Source organism: Panicum virgatum, chromosome 5K (assembly GCF_016808335.1).
Source record: "Panicum virgatum strain AP13 chromosome 5K, P.virgatum_v5, whole genome shotgun sequence".
Taxonomy (NCBI): Eukaryota; Viridiplantae; Streptophyta; class Magnoliopsida; order Poales; family Poaceae; genus Panicum; species Panicum virgatum.
Window position 1 is genome coordinate 14,418,474 of NC_053140.1, and position 14,452 is coordinate 14,432,925.

Here is a 14,452-nt window from a genome sequence, read left to right on the forward strand (position 1 = left end):
ACTCGGTGATCAATGTGCCCATGTCCGAAAGCGACTGGCGGCGAATCGATTCGATTTAACCTTGCAAGGTGGACCTAACCAACACGGCACGCAAAAGCCCCGTTGGACCACACGCACCAACCCTTCCCCTCCCCGCCTCGAACTACAGGACCACCCCACCATCATATGGTCAGCCGAGCTCAACATGAGACCACCAAAAGTAATACATGCATCTCCATTTCTCTGCGACTACTCGACTACCCCAGGAGGTGAGATGGAGTCGTATACTTTCGAAACAAGGCAGTACTAGGCTTACCGGTTTCGACTACCTCCTATTCCCGGCATGCGGTTAGTACAGTTCAAACATGATCAGCAGGGCCGACAACGGTACGGTCCTTAACCGACACAGGCGGAACTACACCTCTCCCGCCCTGTCTCAGATTCTATTCTTTTCTTTCATTCCAAGACTTTCATTCCAAGATGAGTAACTCATATATGGAATCATAAAACTATCCTATATCTCGCGAGTAACCAAAAGTTACTCGACTTCTACCGAACTCTATCTAGCATAGCATCTCTATCGTCCTATACTTACTAGTATAAATCAAGTAAACCTAGGGTTCATGCAACTAGGGTTTCAAACAACTCCTAAACGTAGTGCATAAGTAATAAATACATATATAGGTGTCATGATTTAAATTAATAGGACGTGCACCGGGGCTTGCCTTCGGGTTGCTGCTCAGAGCTAGAGTCAGACGGGCCTTGGGCCGGGTTCTCACGTCTCTCCTCCTGGGCTCGATCCGGCTGATCCTGTGGTGCCGCTATCACCTCATACACGACGTCCTCAGCGGCGGATGCTACACGAATGCATATGAATAATTGAGTGCAGCTCAATGATGCAACTATTATACTTCAACTGAAATGCTCTGCGGACTGTCCGCGCCCAACTGGCAGACCGTCCGCAGTACAACTCTGCCGACCCACCAGAACCAACTACCTCTCTGGACAAATTTCAATCTATACGGCGGACCGGCCGCTCCAACATAGCGGACTGTCCGCAGTTTAACTCTGCAATACCACCAGAGGCAACGACGCCTCTGGACAAAATTTTAATCACTACTGCGGACCGTCCGGCCCTACTTGGCGGACCGTCCGCAGTTCACTCTGCCAATTCCACCAGAGACGATAACGTCTCTGGACAAAATTCTAGACTATACGGAGGACTGTCCGCTCTCCAATAGCGGACCGTCCGCAGTTCAACCCTGCGAACCCCACCAGAGACAACATCATCTCTGGACAAATTTTGATCTCTACGGCGGACTGTCCGCTCTCCAATAGCGGACCGTCCGCAGTTCAATTCTACGAAAACACCAGAGACAACATCGTCTCTGGACAACTTCTACTTGACCTGCGGACTGTCCGCCCTCCTAGGCGGACTGTCCGCAGTTCCTATCTTTTGACACCGAGCAACAGGCGACAGTAAGCGCGGCGGCGGCTGTTCTCCGGCGCCGGCGGCGCACAACGGAAGGGGAAAAAGGCCGGGGAGTACAAATAACTCACCACGAATCCATTCCCGGGGTCGGTTCGGGCGGAGGACGACCGGAGAAGCGGATCGACGGTGGAGCAAAGCTCCAAGAGGCTCCAATGGTGACCGGTGGTGGTTGGAGCGATTTCGGCCGGGGAGAAGCCGGGCTGGGGGTAGGGGAAGGTGGAGGAGGTGCTGGGGAAGGTGCTCGCGCGAAGAATTGAGGTTTGGTGGCCGGAGGAGGGAGATCGAAGAAAAGGGGCGACGGTGGAGCGAGCGGACGAGCTCCGCTCGTCTCTAGTCGACGGGAGGAGGAAAGGAAATAGGTGGAGATGATCGACGGGTCTCACAACCAGAATAAATATCTGGGTGTTAATCTGGCGGACCGTCCGCCGATCCCTGACAGACCGTCCGCGGTTTTCCTGGTGTTAAAAAAGCACGGTGGTGCTGGTGCGGGCAGGCAGGCAAAACGGAGAAAGGCGTGTCCAGTGTCCTTGCGTGCCTGCCGCGGTGCCGTTCCGGAGCCGCGCCACCGCACCTGCCTGTCGTTCCCTCGAGTCGCAAGCCATTTTTGGTGCACCGTCCTGTCATCAAGGAGCAGACGTACAGGGATGGTACGCCGTACGCATAGGCAGGTAGCCTGCTTGGATTTTTTTCATTCATCACATAACCGGGAGCTTTTCCTCTCTTATTGAAAGCTTACAAACTGAGCTTTAGCTGGTTAATTTGTGATCCGAGAGGTTCCTTTCATGGAACACTGCCGCGCACCGGCAGGTCACGAGGAGCTCGCTGCTAGCCGCCCATTTTCATGAACCGGGAGAGATCAGCTGCTACTGCCAGTTCTGGTATGTGGCTCTAGCTCGAAAAACAATTATCCCTAGCCTTAGTTTTGGAACTCAATCACTGAAATTTTGTACCCTGCCAACGGTTTTTCGTTGCCTGCCCCTTTTCAACCCAACATTAACAAACGAATCTCATGGGAAATCTAAGTGAAACCAATTTGATAGACAGGCGAAACCAGAAAAAATAAATAAATAGAAGGGCCACTTCCTTAAATAGGCAGGGTCGTTTTTGTATTTGATATAGATTGTTCTGAAGCGAGGTCCCGATAGATAGGTGTAGCACTAGCAGAGAATCGGTTGCCTGAAAGTTAACTGGTCTAGTGCAAACAGTTACCGTGCCCATGTGACGCGGCACCACATTGCCTGCTGGCTGGAACGTTGACTGTTCACTGTTGGCTGGATCAATTGGCTATCTTTTTCACGGGTTGGAGCCGTGCCTCTCTCACCAAGCGGTGGGTGTTCGCCCACGTCTGTAGGGAGTAGGGACCCTGTGTGATTGGCCGAGCGAGACCAGTCAGTCAGCACACGCCGATGCTTGATCCCAAAGGCGACGACGACGGACGATGACGCCAGGCAGATGGGATCTCTGCTCCTCGCCTGGGAATCGCCAGGAATCTCAATCACTCGGTAACAAGATTCCCCTCACACTGATGACGCTCAAGATCCAACAGAGCAACGTCTCCCTCTTGTATAATTGTGGTTGTTATACCGGCCCCATGATAGAGCAGAGGCACCTAAACATTGGCATCCAGAACGCCCGACCCAACTTAGTACGTCGGCTCTTACTTTTTCGTTTTCTTTTGAGATTCTCTGCTGCATCCATGGGAGTTCTTGCGCATCGGAAACATGCTGGGTGCCGCGCTCGACTTCACGAGGGAAACGCCGTGACATGAGGTGAGGGCAACTTGTGCAGCACAGGGCCGGCCGCCTGCTTTCGTGTCGATAAGATAAGATGGTGACCCTTGTTATACTAGGGAAACATCTGGGTCAACGTACGCAACTCCCCAGATGTTCTCATGACGTGGGCCAAATTGCCCTTTTGCGACGTTATTGTTAAATCCGCATGTGATAATTTTATTTAGTGAAGTAATATGCAACTCCGGACATGTGATGCAACCACGTTTGTCCGGACACGTGATGGCAACACTACTGACTTTCCTATTAATATAGGCCTACACCAGGGGTCAGCATTGAGCCCTTATTTATTTGGTTTAGTGATGGATGAGATCACAAGGGATATACAAGGTGAGATCCCTTGGTGTATGCTCTTTGCTGATGATGTGGTGCTAGTTGACGAGAGTAGGGCAAAGGTTAATAGAAAGTTAGAGCTGTGGAGACGCACGTTAGAGTCGAAAGGGTTCAGACTTAGTAGGACAAAGACCGAGTACATGATGTGCGATTTCAGCGCGACTAGACATGAGGGGGAAGACGTTAGTCTAGATGGGCAAGTGGTGGTCTAGAAAGATACTTTTCGGTATTTAGGATCGGTGCTACAAAAGGATGGCGACATTGATGAAGATGTTAGGCATAGAATTTCAGCTGGCTGGTTGAAATGGCGGCAAGCTTCTGACATCCTTTGTGACAAAAGGATGCCACAAAAGCTAAAAGGCAAATTCTATATGACAGTAATTCGCCCGGCGATGTTATACGGTGCTGAATGTTGGCCTACAAAAAGGCGACATGTCCAGCAACTGAGTGTAGCAGAGATGCGGATGTTGCGGTGGTTTTGCGGGCACACAAGGAGGGATAGAGTCCGGAACGAAGTTATTCGGGATAGATTCGGAGTGGCACAAATTGAGGAGAAACTTAACCAGTATCGGCTGAGATGGTTTGGACATGTCCAACAAAGGGCTCCTGAGACGCCGGTGCGTAATGGGGTTCTTGAGCAGGTCGATAATGTAAAGGGGTAGAGGTAGACCTAAACTGACGTGAGATGAGTCGGTTAAGAGAGACCTCAAGGATTGGAATATCTCTAAAGAGATAGCTTTGGATAGGAGCGCTTGGAGACTAGCTATCAATGTGGCTGAACCTTGAACTTATTTCTTTCGGGTTTCATCTCTAGCCACCCCAACTTACTTGAGAAAAAAGACTATGTTGTTGTTGTAATATGCAACTCCCCACCACCCTCGCTATGCTCTTCACTGCTGTGCGCACTCCCCTCAACCCCGAATGCGGGTGCAAATTTTAGCACGCAGGTACATGTTTATGAAATGGGAATGCAAACCAACCCCGTCCGTGCAAACTTAAATCTGGACCACCAGATCCACATCCAAGAGGTACACCGAGAGTGGGAGAGGGAGATTTACAAAAGTATGATTAGAGTGAGCAATTAAGTGTAAAATTACTCAGCCTTGGATGTCCAAATTGAAATTTGCACGCCTTGCACAAAGATATTGATTTGCACTAATATGTTCCTTATGAAATTGATGTCCAAGAGACAACTCCTCGGCGTCAGCGAAACCCCACTACGTTTGGGATCTACCGAACCCACAGCTCTACCAAACACAGACCTAACTAAGGTTTTTGACAAATAGGTCTTTTGCCCAAGTTGAGGTAGGGATGAAAACATACGGGAATGGACAGAAAAACCCCTCAACCATTTCCGTAGCTAGGAACAGGAGTGAAAACAGGATATATAGGTGAAATTTTACCCAAATACATTATTATTTAATCATCATTCCCCTTATGTGAATATAACACTATACACTCTTTTGCGCAAGTGATTTTTCTAAAAATATGATCAATATTTTATGTGATTAAATCGTGAAGTACACCGATCGATGTTGAGAAAAACCAGCATACAATCTAGCGGCCAGTCTACACAAGCTAACTAAAGATGGCAGCGGATCGGGTTCGGGGCGGATATCCGCGGGTTTCGGGTTCGGATTCTATTTTTCACCCGCGGATTTGCGGTTTCGGGTACCCGAAACATTTCGGGTTTGGGGCGGATTCCAGATTTAACCCGCGGAGCTCCATTGGGGCCCCAAAACTTGGCCAAGTAAAAACCCATCTAGCAACCCTAGCTATATAAACCCAAAATCTCATCCTTCCTCACCCACCCCACCCGCCGCCAGGGCGTCGCCCAGGCCCCAACACCACGCCAGTCGCTGGGGTGCCCACCCGGCCGGGCCTCGCCGGCGCCTCGCACAGACCTTGCTATTCTTGGTTGCTGGAATGTTTTTGCTTGTTTGTAAAAAAAAAAAGCAAGTTTCGGATTATCCGTCGAGTTTCGGATATCCGCGGGTTTCGGTTTTGGGTATGAATTCTGATCCGAATTGGATTTCGAGACAGGTTCGGGTTTCAAGTTCGGGTTTCGGTTTTGGATGCCCAGATACTCCACCCGAACCGAACCCGACCCGTTGCCATCATTAAAGCTAACCCAAAAACAGCACAACTGTAAGACGGAGCTCAACTATCCAGTGTTCCGAGTAAGTCCAGGACAAGCAACTAATGAAACACATAATCATTAATCACTCTCAATGAGTTGCCACATAATCAGCTCATCACAATTGCTCTGACAGGAATCACTAATGAGCTGAACTCTGAAGTGAGGACAACCATAGGCCAAAGCAGATTAGAAAAACCATTTGACTGAAGAGACAAAAACAAAATTGTCACTGGATGGATGCGTCAGATCTCCAAGGTGAAAAAGGGTGTGACATCACAGAGATGCCTCAGACCCCAATAAACTTGTGACTCCTCATCTGCATCCAACCCGACGAACATGTAATTTGAAAGATGGACATGGATTTTGAAACACAGATTGTATAGCAGGATTATTCAGACCAAATTTGGCAGCCGAGGTACTTTCAAAAACGCATATTATCCTGTGTTAATCGGTTGTATTTTGGCTCAGGAGCAACGACTACTGTGTTTTATTAGATGCTATAGCGTGTATGTTTAAGCACTCGTCACAATCTTGATGGATTTTCTGCAAATCCTTTTAATAAATTCACTTTGAGATGCAAGGCGTAGGAGATGATCAGATAGAGCTAATACAGTTTGAGCCATCATGGCGGCCAATCAAACCAATAGGGAAATAATATCGTCATCATTTCATCTCCCCTCAACAGAGCAACGAACCATGGTGGAAATCGAGATCTTGAAACACAAGATAAAAACACTAAAAAAATAGAAAGAAATCAAATGAGGCAACAAAAAGGCTCAATCCTCAAGGGATTGAGTCGAGAGTTGTCAACTGCTTGAAGAACTGGATCGCGACGGCGGATGCATCAGATCTCCAAGGTGAAAAAGGGTGACATCACAGAGATGCCTCAGATGCAAATTACCCATTAAACATGTGAATCCTCATCTGCATCCAACCCGACGAACATGTAATTTGAAAGATGGACATGGATTTTGAAACACAGATTGTAAAGCAGGCGTATTCAGACCCAAATTTGGCAGCCGAGGTACTTTCAAAAACCCATATTATCCTGTGTTAATCGGTTGTATTCTAGCTCAGGAGCAACGACTACTGCGTTTTATTATATGCTATAGCGTGTATGTTTAAGCACTCATCACAATCTTGATGGATTTTCTGCAAATCCTTCTAATAAATTCACTTTGAGATGCAAGGCGTAGGAGATGATCAGATAGAGCTAATACAGTTTGAGCCATCATAGCGGCAAATCAAACCAATAGGGAAACAATATCGTCATCATTTCATCTCCCCTCAACAGAGCAACGAACCATGGTGGAAATCGAGATCTTGAAACACAAGATAAAAACACTAAAAAAATAGAAAGAAATCAGATGAGGCAACAAAAAGGCTCAATCCTCAAGGGATTGAGTCGAGAGTTGTCAACTCCTCGAAGAACTGAATCAAATCGGAGGATGCATCAGATCTCCAAGGTGAAAAAGGGTGTGACATCACAGAGATGCCTCAGACGCAAATTACCCATTAAACTTGTGACTCCTCATCTGCATCCTGCCCGACGAACATGTAATTTGAAAGATGGACATAGATTTTGAAACACAGATTGTAAAGCAAGCGTATTCAGACCCAGAAGTGGCAGCCGAGGCATTTTCAAAAACCCATATTATCCTGTGTTAATCGGTTGTATTCTGGCTCAGGAGCAATGACTACTGCGTTTTATTAGATGCTATAGCGTGTATGTTTAAACACTCGTCACAATCTTGATGGATTTTCTGCAAATCCTTTTAATAAATTCCCTTTGAGATGCAAGGCGTAGGAGATGATCAGATAGAGCTAATACAGTTTGAGCCATCATGGCGGCTAATCAAACCAATAGGGAAACAATATCGTCATCATTTCATCTCCCCTCAACAGAGCAACAAACCATGATGGAAATCGAGATCTTGAAACACAAGAAAAAAACACTAAAAAAATAGAAAGAAATCAGATGAGGCAACAAAAAGGCTCGAAGAACTGGATCAAGACGGAGGATGCATCAGATCTCCAAGGTGAAAAAGGGTGTGACATCACCGAGATGCCTCAGATGCAAATTACCCATTAAACTTGTGAATCCTCATATGCAACCACCCAACTACTGCATCCAAAATCCCTCCGAGCAGCAACAAGAAAAGAATAAAGCGAAGAAAAAAATTGCAACATCGATGTGGCGAAAAAGCAAGCGGCAGCGGCTGCGACGGGCATGCGAATCCAAGGACGAAACCACAACCTGAAAACTAAACCTAGCAACTCCAATCCAGAACGAGGGAAGGAATAACAAGAGAATACTAATGAGCTGAACTCTGAAGTGAGGACAACCATAGGCCACAGCTCCATTGATAGTGTCAATTCCAGGAACAAAATTTTCAATGCAAGACTGTTCCCAAAAACTCAGATTACGGGCAGGCAAATAGTGTTTAACACAATATAAGGTGAAAGGACAAGTCCTGAAAGATCCACTACTACACTAGAAAAGCTCAGAACACCAATGCCAAGGGGTACTGGCATCTCTTCCTTACTGGTCACCCGATGTAGTCTTGATGATATCCGAATCACCTGAAATCAAACACAATGATATAGAACATAATCACAAACTCTGGGATGTGTATTAAACATGTTTTCAGATTTATTTTTTGAAATGAAACAAGAGCAAGTTACCTGGATCAATAATGCTAAGACAGCAGACACGGAAGTATTTTCCACAGGCTGTACCCAGGTCAACATTGTCTGGAAACAAAAGATGACATAACTACAATAAGAACTGTGTCATTGAAGCAGTGAAACAGCAAACAGGACCACAATCCTATTCGAAATTAAAAGACAGGATCACAGGAACCAGCTCATGCACATCCTGTAGTTCAAAGCCTAGCAAAGACTACACATCACAGAAAAATGTAAACAGTTGTTTTACTTTAATTACCTAAGCTTAAATTAAAAAAAGATCAGAGTGACAAGATAGACAAATCAACATTGTACTAGATCATAGAAATAACCAACAATTATGAACATCAATACTCAAAACTCATATTAGCAAACTTACTTCCATGGAAATGGTGAACAGTGACCTTAGCCAGCATTGCATAGTACTCAATTTCAGACTTCCGAAGGGGAGGGCAGTTGTTAGCAATGATCACAAGCTTCGCTGTAATCAATAGATATGTAGGCATATTACAGGCATGTCATAACAAATTAAGCAGGGAAACAGGAATCAGAACACATGTAACTGTGATGAGTCTGATGCTAAAGGCAGAGATACAGTACATTACAAATTTACACATCCCCACATACTTGAAATAATAGGAAAGATGACACATGCGAAAAGCAGATTAGACAAATGAAACAAGACAAGTTACACCATCAAGAGGACTGGTTAGGAAAGATACCGTAGCAATTGTACACACATTACCCTGATCTTGTATATGAATATTTTAATACAAAGTTAAAGGTAAAGAACGATCAGAGAGAATATCCCCACACATGCTGATAACCAGTGATATCAAGCGCAGGTACTACATGCATAACATTGGGATAGTCAATATGGCGTTGACTCATACACAATGGCCATATCAATTCATCCATTGGTAATCAGTTTTCAACGCTAACATAGAAAAACAGTCAGATCATTGAAAATAAAAGAGAAGATTGGTTACTCCACACAAGAGTACTGAACCGAAGCTGGCTTCAAGTTTAATAGATTATAGTTAGTAAATAAATAAGCACAGTTGAGAATAAAATTGTAATCCATGGAACCAATAAAACAAAAAGCAACAAGAGATTCAGAGGATCAGAGTTCTGGCTTGGTTTTCTCAAATGAGAAATTATAGCGCTCGGTATGTTCATTGTCGATCATCTGGGGAAAGGATTATCATTTCCTCCGAAGTGTTAAAAACAACTAATAGAGCAAGAAGTACAGCATTATAAGCATCAGGTTTAAGTAGGGAAAAAACAAAAGGAAGCAATTAGTAAATAAACAAAGTGCAATCAAGAATGACATTGTAATCCATGGAACTGAAAAAACAAAAACCAACAAGTGATTAAGAGGATCAGAGTTATGGCTTGGTTTTCTCTTATGAGAAATTATAGCGCTCAGTATGTTCATTGTCGATCATCTGGGGAATGGGTCATCATATCCTCCAAAGTGTTAAAACAAAACTAATAGAGCAAGAAGTACAACATTATAAGCATCAGTTTTGAGAAGGGAAAAAACAGAGGGAAGCAGTACATGATATTCACTAAATGTCAGACAAAAACTACACTGATGTATGTATGAAGGATCAGAATTCTGGCTTGGTTCTCCGAAGAGAAGCTATATAGCACAGTATGTTCAGTGTCGATCATCTGGGGAAAGGATCATCATTTCCTCCATTCATAATATTAAATCATACAGGAAAAAAATACCATCTAGATAGCATGTCCATAAATAAATACGTTGTCCAGAGAATAATTTGGGGGAAGACCATGTAGCCATGAGGTTGTGGTGGCTGATGTCATGGATTAAATACCCTATTCTCCTTCTCTCAAAGCCGTATTCCGTATTGACATGTAAATAGGCCACTGAAGTTGGAATGAGAAAATGAATGACTACCATCACATATATATTATTATAAGTTACCACCAGCTAATGACCCACGATAGCAAGTCACTATATAGAACGAGCGGCAGCGTAGCTAATTTATATTGCATCTGCTCATACACAGTGGCCATGAGATCCACCGGTAATCAGTTTCTACGATGCGCAGCGACAAGTAACTACATGGACCCATCGATCGTCATGGATTCGCCTTCACAAACTAAACCATGACATAGCAGCATGGTTCCGCTCACAAACTAATGCAGGCAGCAATCCGCGTAAGCATCAAGTTCGAAAAGGTGAGGGAGAGTTTTCTTACACTTGGAGTTCCTAAGAGTCCTGAGGACGGTCTTGTAGCCGAGCGTGTACTTGCCGCTCTTCATCACAAGCTGAAGCTTGTTGTTGATATTGTCCGTGGACTTCTTCTGCAGACATCACCACCACACAAAAACGAAGAATCAGAGCCAGGAGCAGCAAATGGAAAGCCCGGAATCGCGATTCAAGCGGAATGCAGCAGGATCTCATATTCTCATTCTTCGGAGCGGCAAAACCGCGGCAGATCGATGCAAGGAAGAGAGAGAGAGACACCCGGGGAGAGATGGGAGCGGGAAGGAACGAGTTGGTACCGTCTTCTTTGTGGCCACCATGGTTGCGCCCCGAGGAGGAGTGACGGCGGCGAAGACTGCTAGGGTTTGCGCTGCGCGGCGGCGGCGGCGGCTCCTTCTCGGGGATGACTGCGAGGTTGAAATGGGAGCGCTAGGGTTTGGTCGTTATATAGACCGGGGAACCAAGGGTTCGGCCCCCGTGGCCCGTGGGCTTTCTAGGATGGGCTTACAAATTCTTTAGGCCCAGCTGCAGAATTAGGTTTAGGCTCCTCTTTCTTGGTATCGTTAATTTTTCTCCCGCGAGAGAAAAAAAAAACGTGTATCCTACTCGGAGAGGGCTCTCTATCTACACTTATCGCGAGACCCCTCCTAAGCACCGTCCATCATATATCCCACGGGCTGGGCATTCCACGCGAGCCCCGCGGCCGCGGATGCGAGAGCTGGCCCCAAATTGTTTTTGAATTTTTGGGAGTCGCGCCTGTTGTGTCGGTTGCTGCGGGGGTGGCCCCACCTGGAAGTGGCAACGCACCGCTTTAGCGGCAGACGCGAGCAACGGGATCCAAAATGATTTGAATCTGGGGAGTCGTGCCGAGGATAGAGAAGACCATTTCGTTTCTCTCCCCATCAGTTTTTCTCCCTCCCCTTTATTTCTCTGTTCAGTTGCTGCTCCGGTGGTATTTGGTGGGCGATTTCGGTGGAGAGTGTGGAGGCGAGGGAGGCCAGGCGCGACACCACGGCGAAGGGAAGCGACGAGCGGGCCAGATCCACGGCGGAGGGAGGCGTGGCGCTGCCCGGATCCACGGCGGAGGGAGGCGAGCCGCGGCCCGGATCCACGGCGGAGGGGAGCGAGGCGTGGGTCGCGGATTCAACGCGCCACTACTACTCGGTGGAGAGGTAGGCGAGGCGCTAGCAGCGAAGGCGAGGCGGCCCGCGGATTCGGCGCAGAGGGAGGAGAGAAATCGGCAGCAGAGGCGCGGAATCGGTGCGCTACTGCTCATCGGCAGCGGGATTCCACGGGCCGCCTCGCCGGGCTGAGTCAACGCGCTCCGATCCAAGGCGGAGGGAGGGGAAGGCGTGGCCAGCCAAGCCGACGCGCCGCTTCTCGCCGGTTGGGAGCCCACGCGCTGCTCCTCGCCAGCGATCCTCCACGCACCGCTGCTCGCCGGTTGGGAGTCGACGCGCCACTCCTCGCCAGCGGTCATCCACGCACCACTGCTCGCCGGGGGTGTCCGCGCGCCGCTCTTCGTCAGCTATCTTCCCCCACGTTGTCGCTTCATAGGTGAGTCCACGCGCCGCACCTCGCCGACGAAGGGGAGGAGACGCGCCGCAGCATGGGCCAATGGTTCCACGCCCTTCCTGTCTTTGTCACGCCACATCACATTGTTCTTGTTTATTGTTCTTTACTATCTGCCTGCTTGTGTGCCAATTTGCCAATATTGTCTGCCTGCTTGTGTTCTTGTTTATTGTTCTTTACTGTCTGTTTGATTTGGCTAAGTAGCCTGTTACTATATGCTTAAGAAAATAATAGGATATGATTTGTATATTCTTTTGAGGACAATAGTTTGCATACCTGAACATTGTTCCTCACTGTTTTTCCTGCTCTATAATGCTTTGTTGTCAGCACATTCAAAGTAGTAGCAAGTAAAATTTGGTGATTCTCCTACAACCTCCTTCGCTATTGTATTTATTATACATGAAATTGACTTTGAGTGGATTCTTGAATATATGATACATTGTATGCTTATGAATTTTGCCATTTTGGTCAACTTCTCTTAACTTTTTGGTCTCAAATTGTTGACAAACTGTTTCATGATTGGAGCGCGTATCACGTTACCTTGTGCAATCACATTAGTGCTAACAATTGTGGTGCTATTAAAATTTATACCTGTAATAACAATACCTTCGCATCGGGTAGAAGTATAGAACAATTTGAGACTTTTTTTGTTGTTGTGTTTTTTAGTCCCCTGATTTAACTAAAACACCATGTATTTTATTCTTTTATCTATTTTTTTTCAAATAGCATGCATTGTATCACTACAGATCTAGTTTTAGAAAGTACCTGGTCATTTATTGACATGAGTTAGAAAGTAAACTTGCCCCTGATTTGCAGCACATACAAAGTAACTTATCATTATCTTACATGAGATAGAGAAGTAACTTCTACATGATTTGGAACATGTAGGAAGTAACTAAACATTCATTTTAATCAGATAGAAAGTAACTTGCCCCTTATTTGAAATTGATTAGAAAATAACTTATCAATAAATGTACAAGACAATAAATTAGCTTTTTCATAATAACTGATGTTTTTTATTAATATCTGTTTTTCAGGAAAGCTGTTTTTTAAAGAAATACTTTTTTGTACGCACCATGAAGTCAACCCGTAATCCTGCTTGCAATGAGGAAGAGCAGTCCACCAGTAAAAATCAAGATAACAAATTGAAGGGAAAGCTCAGGCCAATCCCTATCAGGATGAAAAAAGTAAATCAAGGTACTTCTACCGTTGGTGATGAACAAATGCCGAAGAAGAAGCTTCAGGTTTGTTCCTATCACATGTTGCCAGTTTTTTCTTTTAAACTTCACACCACTACAGCTAGTATCTCATGTTTATAGGGGTTGTTATCTAGTTGTTTTATTTTGCTGGTTTGTTCATTTTTTTAAGTTACTAGTATTCACACTGGTGTTTAATGCTGCTTGTCATGCACACACACATGTGGCTGCCACACTACTTTAATATTGAGCTAATTTGTCTTACGACAATCCAAGTTATATTCTGGTAGCATGATTTCAAAGACCAAATTTAACATAGAATTTTTTTTGAATTTGGAAATTCAGGAGTGTGATGCATTTTGCTAGTTTTTAGGTGCTTGATTTATTTGTCTGATTGGAAAAGGTTGTGAAACTCACTAACTCAGAGAATCAAAGACCAAACTGCTTTTTATGTCTCTAACTATTTTGTACCATGTATTTTTTCTGTCATATGCAGTAGGAGAACAACCGTGGTTCCCCAATGATGCTGGTGAAGATGTACTCTCATATGTCTAATAATCAACGTCGATTGATTGATGATGCCGGCTTTGGGGGTCTACTGAATTGCAGGTGCTCACAACTTTTTCCAGACTTGTGCCAGTGGTTATTGGATTGTTACGACCCTGAATCATCAGAATTGGTGTTACCTGGAAGAGGTAGAATACCTATTACAGAAGCAATTGTGCACAGAGTTATGGGCATTCCAAGGGGCAGCAAGTTAATAAAGTGTGAAATTGATGCATCTGCAAGCTCTTCCATGCAAAATGAGTTTGGTTCTACAAAAGGGAATCAACCAAAGATTTCAGAGCTCCTCAACTCACTGAAGATGAATAAGAGTGCCAACCCAAAGTATCTCAGGACATGGGCTCTTTTTGCTGCATGCTCGGTTATAACTCCAACTTTCAGTACCAAGGTCAGCCCAAGACTGTTTTCAGCTGTTGTTGATTCAAAAAAAAAATCCGTGAACAAAATTGGTGCGAGCTAGTG

The 14,452-nt window shown here is 45.5% G+C and overlaps 1 protein-coding gene, 9 non-coding genes and 1 pseudogene across 10 annotated transcripts; all 11 read right to left on the reverse strand.

Annotated features, from left to right (window-relative positions):
* Positions 1–5,968: 5,968 nt before the first annotated feature.
* On the reverse strand, positions 5,969–6,059 carry LOC120710901. Its single transcript, XR_005690070.1, has one exon. It is a non-coding gene; the product is annotated as a small nucleolar RNA Z101 (small nucleolar RNA).
* Positions 6,060–6,322: 263 nt separating this feature from the next.
* On the reverse strand, positions 6,323–6,408 carry LOC120710905. The gene has a single exon (XR_005690075.1). It is a non-coding gene; the product is annotated as a small nucleolar RNA Z102/R77 (small nucleolar RNA).
* A 162-nt stretch (positions 6,409–6,570) lies between these two features.
* On the reverse strand, positions 6,571–6,667 carry LOC120710899. The gene has a single exon (XR_005690068.1). It is a non-coding gene; the product is annotated as a small nucleolar RNA Z101 (small nucleolar RNA).
* Positions 6,668–6,931: 264 nt separating this feature from the next.
* Positions 6,932–7,017, reverse strand: LOC120710904. The gene has a single exon (XR_005690074.1). It is a non-coding gene; the product is annotated as a small nucleolar RNA Z102/R77 (small nucleolar RNA).
* A 162-nt stretch (positions 7,018–7,179) lies between these two features.
* LOC120710898 lies at positions 7,180–7,278 on the reverse strand. Its single transcript, XR_005690067.1, has one exon. It is a non-coding gene; the product is annotated as a small nucleolar RNA Z101 (small nucleolar RNA).
* A 264-nt stretch (positions 7,279–7,542) lies between these two features.
* LOC120710902 lies at positions 7,543–7,628 on the reverse strand. Its single transcript, XR_005690072.1, has one exon. It is a non-coding gene; the product is annotated as a small nucleolar RNA Z102/R77 (small nucleolar RNA).
* Positions 7,629–7,752: 124 nt separating this feature from the next.
* On the reverse strand, positions 7,753–7,851 carry LOC120710900. Its single transcript, XR_005690069.1, has one exon. It is a non-coding gene; the product is annotated as a small nucleolar RNA Z101 (small nucleolar RNA).
* A 214-nt stretch (positions 7,852–8,065) lies between these two features.
* On the reverse strand, positions 8,066–11,109 carry LOC120706529 (60S ribosomal protein L30-like). Its single transcript, XM_039991210.1, has 5 exons — positions 10,958–11,109; positions 10,651–10,756; positions 8,802–8,903; positions 8,420–8,488; positions 8,066–8,317 (listed from the first exon to the last, which is right to left on the reverse strand). Exons 1-5 carry the CDS (start codon positions 10,976–10,978, stop codon positions 8,277–8,279), a joined length of 339 nt encoding a protein of 112 aa, XP_039847144.1. The 5' UTR covers positions 10,979–11,109; the 3' UTR covers positions 8,066–8,276.
* Positions 9,541–9,636, reverse strand: LOC120710860. The gene has a single exon (XR_005690036.1). It is a non-coding gene; the product is annotated as a small nucleolar RNA Z103 (small nucleolar RNA).
* On the reverse strand, positions 9,800–9,895 carry LOC120710861. Its single transcript, XR_005690037.1, has one exon. It is a non-coding gene; the product is annotated as a small nucleolar RNA Z103 (small nucleolar RNA).
* LOC120710859 lies at positions 10,031–10,124 on the reverse strand (annotated as a pseudogene).
* Positions 11,110–14,452: the final 3,343 nt, after the last annotated feature.

Coding starts and splice junctions, on each gene's coding strand:
- LOC120706529 (XM_039991210.1), bottom strand. CDS start 10,978: ATGGTGGCCACAAAGAAGACG. Junction 8,489..8,801: donor TGTTCACCATTTCCATGGAA/GTAAGTTTGCTA, acceptor TTTTGTTTCCAG/ACAATGTTGACCTGGGTACA. Junction 8,318..8,419: donor TCTTAGCATTATTGATCCAG/GTAACTTGCTCT, acceptor GTTTGATTTCAG/GTGATTCGGATATCATCAAG.